Below are 6,655 nucleotides of genomic sequence, written 5' to 3' on the forward strand. Positions count from 1 at the left end.
CCATCATCCTCTAGAAAGAATAGTTTATAAATGTGGAACAGAAAATGATAAACAAGAATATGAAATTATGTTGCCAAAACAAAACAATTCCTACGTCACTCAATAACATTCTTCACTGACTCGTGCAGTCAGGATCTTGGAGGAGCAGTCACTGAAGAAAAAAAGTTTCGCCTCAAATTAGACACAGAGCTAATACTTGATGGTATCATCTTGCCATACCTTCATAGAAAAGTAGCTAAACTTCTTGATATACCGCAAATGAATCTCTACATTTTGTCGCTTAGAGAGGGCTGCCTTGAAGCTGTTTTCTCAATTCCTGAAGCTACGTATGAGAAATACTTTCCACTGACGCTTGATCGCTCAAGGGCATTGGAAAACTTGACTTATGAGCCAGTAGGACTGAAATTCAAATCAATATATTATTCAGATGTAAGTCAGTAGAGAATGGTCATAAAATGAATCTAATTATTTACTAACAGACTTGGAGTGTCAAATCTGATGAGCAAGACGCATCATTCACTGATACAGAAGGTTAGATGCTAAATTTACTTTTCCTCACCACTATACTAGCATGTTTTATATTACATGCATACAGTAAATATATGTACATGAAACACTTATATTTTGTAGATAATACATTGTAAATTTTGCCAATTTCACAGATGGTATTAATTTTAAAAATTAAACTCCACCAAAATTTAATGCCACACCTTGTTTAGTAAATAATGTTTAATAGTCATTTTCTGAAATTTTGATTTGCAAATTTCTAGCAGGAAAAATTTCAAAAAATTATGTACATGTATCCATTAAATTAAGTGCTATATGATATCTTTGTAGGACAAGTTATCATCAGAGACCCAAATGATACAAAAACAGACATACATGTATCGATACCAGTGAATCACACAGACAATGGTAAGCAAAATTGGTAAAGGGAGTTAGTAAATAACTGAGTGTCAATTGTAAATTACCTTGTTTACATAATAAATTAAAGCCAATTACCAACAGTATAGCAGGATTCATGGTATGGAATTAGATTGTCAAAAAAGTCAAATTAAAACTTAATTGTCAGTTGTTGCATATGTACAAGTGGTACTGACATGTCCTCTATTCAACCATTTAAAAATACACACATACACCAAAGGTATACTGGTTTATTTTTTAGGCTGAAAATTTTTGCCAATCTTGCATTTGTAAAATTGTGCAAAATTAATGTTTGGGCATAGCTTGCAGACTGCACCATGTAGCAATGGAGATGCACAATTTTGCAGTGAATAATTTTTGCGATGAATTAAAAACTGGTATAGTCCAGTATTTAGGATTGGAAACATGTCAGTACAATACAAGTACGGTAAAGCGAATTTTTTCAGAGAATAATAATTTTCTCAAATGGTCTAAATCCAGAGGTTCACAAAATTAATTTTCACAAATTTCAACTATTGTGCCATCTTTTACTGTATTAAATGTAAATTGAGTTCCAAGGAACTTAATTTTGTGAATCTGCACAATTTGTTATCCTCAAAAAACTGATATGCAGTACACTTAATAGGTCAAACCAACAAGAACACTACAAAAAGTGATAATACACTATGCACACCTGATATATCTAATGGGGCAAACAAGCATGAATTGGTTCCAGAGGATGACAATGATGAAGACAATGATCCTTTTGCTAATACAGGAACAAACTTATATAATATAATTAGTGAACAAAACGATACATACACTGAACTGGAGCACATTGTACCACAGCCAGGTAATTATTAATTTATAATTACACTATTTATTAATAATCTTATCAGGCCGCAAAATGCACCGAATATCAGTAAGAGAAACGGCTAACGAGAAACCGTTCGTACTACATTCGCCTCCCTATAACAAAGAAAAACAATAATTGTTTTACATGTACGATTTTAAAACTAATGGTTCATGCATAGTTGCTTGTTATTTGAAATGTTTTACAGTGTGATTCATTGGTTGTTATATAGAGTAAGATATTAATTCTTTATTTTGTAACAAGTGTATGAGAGGGGCGGAGTCAATTATTAGTGTGTGGTTTTTTTTAGTATAAGAAAACATGGAAGTTGTAAGTATGGAAGTATGACAGAGCCATACTGTATGGCTAGAAAATTTTGAGGGCATAAATTTTAGTGTTTTAGTGAAAAGCTCTTAATTCTTTAATTTTGAGGGGGTTAAATTTCACGTTTTTGCACATGCACTTGCATTAAGTCATTGATTTTCACATGCTGCGCATGCGCAGTGAGCATTTCCTGGCATTAATTTTCGTGGTTAAGAAGTTACCCACGAAATCTGCAAAATTAAATACCCCACGGAATTTTCTAGCCATACAGTATAAAGATTCTAATGACTCCTAAAAATGGTCTTTCCAGCAGTTTTACTATAAATTTTGACTTTATGATCTGTGTATGCATTAAATTTGTGAACTGAGTGAAGTATGATGCATTAATAATTATCAATGTAATGTTAATAAGAATTAATTATTAGCCTAGGCAGACAACTGGCCTGTCAATAAACAAAAAGGGGGCGGATTCAAGTCTATGGACAAATTTTAGCAAGCATTAAAAACCATCAACATATTTACAAAATCAATCATAATCTATTGGCAAGAAAAACTGTCAATCAAAACCCCACCATTTCGTTTTAATCTGAGCATGTTCAATAGCAGATGACATTTAATATAAAATAAGCCACAATTAATGACTGGAATAATTTTGGAGTGAATCAGGTATGTATTACAAATACATGTACATGTACACAGGCATAATATAAACTAAGTACAGTATATATTTACTACATTACAAAATTTACTGCAAATGTAGATACATGTAAGTACAAGGAAGCATAAAATTTTTAAAATAAAAAAACACTAGTTGCAATAGCTAAAAATTAAAATAAAGTACCTCTTTAGTAGCACATGTATCAGAGAGTGTCTTTCCCTTAGTAGCTACTTCCTCCTCCTTCTTGGCTTCTTTTTCAGGCTGAGTCACTTTAATAACTTTCTCCTTTTTCTCATCTTCAATTATACTAATCTCTGGTATATGCAAGCTAGGAACTCTTCAACTGTACTGAAGCCATACTCAATCAGTGGGAGCTCTCTGGAAGTTATTTTCTAAATAAATGAACACAATAAGGAATAAATGCATCATTTAAACTAAACAGCCAAACACAAATAACACAGTATAGTCCATATCATCTACACAAATTTATGTACATGTACATTGTATCAAAGCAAATTAGAGGATAAAAATTCCTCAAATATTTTAAATAATAAATTAAAGCTACATCATACACTGTCACATTAACGAACCTCAAAAAACTTTGGAAACTGGAGAACAGGAACAGGTGGAGATTCTTCTAATATTCTACACACTAGCAGTGACAATGTTTCAGGAATGGATGTGGGCTTTTTGATTAATGCAGTTGCTGCAGAAATACCTATAATAAAAACATTAATAAACATTGAATTTTAAAGGTGAATTGTACATCTGTATATGTGCAAAAAAGAGTCACAACTAATTCTTTATACATCATTTTGATTATTTTAAAGTGTAACAACATACTCTACATGCCCAATTTACATACATGTACAATGTATACAGTTAAGTACATGTAAATGTAATCCAACAATTTAAACACCTTTATTTTGAGAAAAAAAAATAGGCTTAAAAACAAAAATAGTTCACAGAACCATTACATAAATCTCCATTTTAAATGCTACATGTGCAAGTACAATACTTATTACCTTACTACACATTATAGCATACAGTTAATTATGATTATTACTTACAGAATACTATGATAAATGGCAAACAGTACCATATAATAAATAAGATACAGTACAATATCATTAATAGCATACAGTACATTATGATGAAGATGAATAGCAAACAGTTCAGTATGATTAATAGCATTCAGTACATGATTAATAGCTTACAGTCCATTATAACAAATAGCAAGGAGTACATTATAATAAGAAGCATACAGTCCAATTATGATAAATAGTACGAATTACATTAATAGACAACAGTACATTATGATTAATAGCAACAAGTACAAAAAGTAAAAGTAAGTAATAAATTTTATCCTTTAAAACTTGTAGTTTTGGAGAAATAAGCACTTGGCAATTTAAATGTAAACCAATGCAGTTTTAAAGAAATTTGAATTGATTTTTGCTCACAAACTAAAAGCTTGTTGACAAAAATATTTGTTGTGCTTAACAAGGATACTAATAGGGTGTTGCGCTAAAGTTTCACATCACAAAAACTCTCAAAAATTAAAAAAATACAATGGACTATATGATACAAAAATTTTCATATGATTTAAAACTTACTGATCCAATCTCTGGATTAGACACCACTAGCTTGTCACCACTTATTCCATTATAAAAGTGAGCCATGTCATCATGCAGTGAATCAAGAGCTTGTGTTGTCTGTTCTCCTATTATCTGTATACACAGGTAACTTGGTGTCTTCACATATGTTACATACACACCAAACAGTTTAGAGCCTTTTGGAATAGACACAACCGAATAACACAATGAATAATCGGTTAAAATATCTTAAATTAATTAACATCTATAGCAGAGAAGAGAACTAATAAATTTATTAATTGCATCTCTTAGCCATTTTTGACAAAATAGTTCACATTATTAATAATTCATATAATCAAAATAAGCTCAAATTTTTGACAATTTAAAAATAACATTAATGAAGTCTATCGACAAAATTTAGTAAGCATTAAAAAAAACATCAACATAATTAACAAAATCAATTACCGTAGAACGGGAAATTTTTGTTGTTAAAATATTTTCGTGGTTATAGTGACCCATGAAATATTGACACACAAAATATTTTCTACAGTCAATAATAAGATTACAGGAATTATTTTAACGTGCAGTAGTCCACACACGAGGCTCTTCTAAAAGCCCAATGAAGGCCTGAAGCTCTCACCCAAGAGGCTCCTTGTCAGTTTCAGTGTTTTCACGAGCAACTTCCATTAAATAGCTGTCCAGCGTCATCAAGAGTTAGTAGCTACGTGTCTAGTGTATGATGCATCCAAAATTTTTTATGTTGAAAAAATTCATGGATGGGTCAGCCCACAAAAATACAACACCTTTACAAAATTTAATGCCAATTATTTTTAACATAAAATTTCCCGATCTACGGTGTAATCTATTGGCAAGGAAACAACTACCAATAAAAAACCCCACGATTTCATTTCAATCTGAGCATGCTTAATGACAGATGGCACTAAATACAAAATTAGCCACAATTGAAAACTGGAATAACTTCGAAAGTCGGAACGAATCATGCTTACATTATAATACAAAAAATGCCTTATACGTGTACATGTACACATGTAAATAATGCAAACTAAGTACAGTAACAGTATATTTACTACATTAAAAAATTTACTGCAAATGCATATACTGTAAATCTTTAAATAGAAGCCGCATTTGAATAAACGCCGGGGTAGCAATACAATTTAACTATCAATATGCAACACTAGCCCAGTAGTGATTCAGTAGTCTAGTGGATAATGCCTTAAGTGCCAGAAGTCAAAAGCATGAGGTCATGGGTTCAAACCCTGCTCTGTGCCTGATTTTTTTATTTTTTATATATATTTTTGAGGTCCAAATACCATTTTAGGAAATAGATGCCCAGGCTTTTATTTAAGGAAATACAGTAGCTACAATGAGGCATGAAATTATAAAATAAAAAACTAGTTGCAACAGATATATATGCATTAAAATAAATTACCTTTTTAGCAGTACAAGTATCTGAGAGTGTCTTTCCCTCAGTAGCTACTTCATCCTCTTTCTTAGCTTCCTTTTCAGGCTGTGTCACTTTAATAACTTTCTCCTTTTTCTCATCTTCAATTATACTAATCTCTGGTATGCAAGCTAGGAACTCTTCAACTGTACTGAAGCCATACTCAATCAGTGGGAGCTCCCTGGTTGTTATTTTCTAAATAAATGAACACAATAAGGAATAAATGCATCATTTAAACTAAACAGCCAAACAAAAAATAACACAGACACAGTCCATATCATCTACACAAATTTATGTACAGGTACATTGTATCAAAGCAAATTAAAGGATAAAAATTTGTCAAATATTTTTAATAATAAATTAAAGCTAGATCATATACTATCACATTAATGAACCTCAAAAAACTTTGGAAACTGGTGAACAGGAACAGGTGGAGACCCTTCTAATATTCTACGCACTAGCAGTGACAATGTTTCAGGAATGGATGTGGGCTTTTTGATTAATGCAGTTGCTGCAGAAATACCTGTAATAAAAACATTAATAAACACTGAATTTTAAATGTGGATCGTACATTTATATGTGCAAAAAAAGAGACAACTATTTCTATAATTACAATTTTGATTATTCTATTGCAGTAACAACATACTCTACATGCCCAATTTACATACATGTACTATAATCAAGAGTACATAATATATAAAGAGAGTATCGAACGACCCTATAGAAGACTACTGCATGAGGGCGTATTTGCTCAAAGTCACAATCCGCATACTCTAGTATACTTATCATATCACGTGATCCACCATGTGGCAACATTATCTGGCCCTTAGCTTTTAAAACTTGGCAATCTCTTCCAATACAAG

At 31.6% G+C, this 6,655-nt stretch overlaps 3 protein-coding genes and 1 long non-coding RNA gene across 4 annotated transcripts in view; 2 read left to right on the forward strand and 2 right to left on the reverse strand.

Moving 5' to 3' along the window:
- The window catches only part of LOC109585662 (uncharacterized), a 3,556-nt gene extending 3,450 nt beyond the window's left edge, over nucleotides 1-106 (forward strand). The window contains exon 4 of the mRNA XM_020001794.1: nucleotides 15-106. Within this exon, the coding sequence (XP_019857353.1) occupies nucleotides 15-106 (92 nt within the window). The remainder of the gene's footprint in view (nucleotides 1-14) is intronic.
- Nucleotides 7-1,981, forward strand: LOC109585669 (uncharacterized). Its single transcript, XM_020001801.1, has 6 exons — nucleotides 7-231; nucleotides 285-429; nucleotides 480-531; nucleotides 838-915; nucleotides 1,550-1,756; nucleotides 1,803-1,981. The coding sequence occupies exons 1-6, from the start codon at nucleotides 200-202 to the stop codon at nucleotides 1,892-1,894; spliced, it is 606 nt and encodes a 201-aa protein (XP_019857360.1). The 5' UTR covers nucleotides 7-199; the 3' UTR covers nucleotides 1,895-1,981.
- Nucleotides 1,982-3,024: 1,043 nt separating this feature from the next.
- LOC109585670 (uncharacterized) lies at nucleotides 3,025-3,451 on the reverse strand. The gene is made up of 2 exons (XR_002186596.1): nucleotides 3,329-3,451; nucleotides 3,025-3,130 (listed from the first exon to the last, which is right to left on the reverse strand). It is a non-coding gene; the product is annotated as an uncharacterized LOC109585670 (long non-coding RNA).
- Nucleotides 3,452-4,368: 917 nt separating this feature from the next.
- LOC109585663 (uncharacterized) overlaps nucleotides 4,369-6,655 on the reverse strand; it is a 10,749-nt gene continuing 8,462 nt past the window's right edge. The window contains exons 5-7 of the mRNA XM_020001795.1: nucleotides 6,188-6,315; nucleotides 5,781-5,987; nucleotides 4,369-4,527 (exon numbers count right to left, since the gene is read on the reverse strand). Of these exons, the coding sequence (XP_019857354.1) occupies nucleotides 4,501-4,527; nucleotides 5,781-5,987; nucleotides 6,188-6,315 (362 nt within the window). The 3' untranslated portion in view covers nucleotides 4,369-4,500. The remainder of the gene's footprint in view (nucleotides 4,528-5,780; nucleotides 5,988-6,187; nucleotides 6,316-6,655) is intronic.

Source organism: Amphimedon queenslandica, unplaced genomic scaffold, assembly GCF_000090795.2.
Source record: "Amphimedon queenslandica unplaced genomic scaffold, v1.1 AMPQUscaffold_13027, whole genome shotgun sequence".
NCBI classification, from domain to species: domain Eukaryota; kingdom Metazoa; phylum Porifera; class Demospongiae; order Haplosclerida; family Niphatidae; genus Amphimedon; species Amphimedon queenslandica.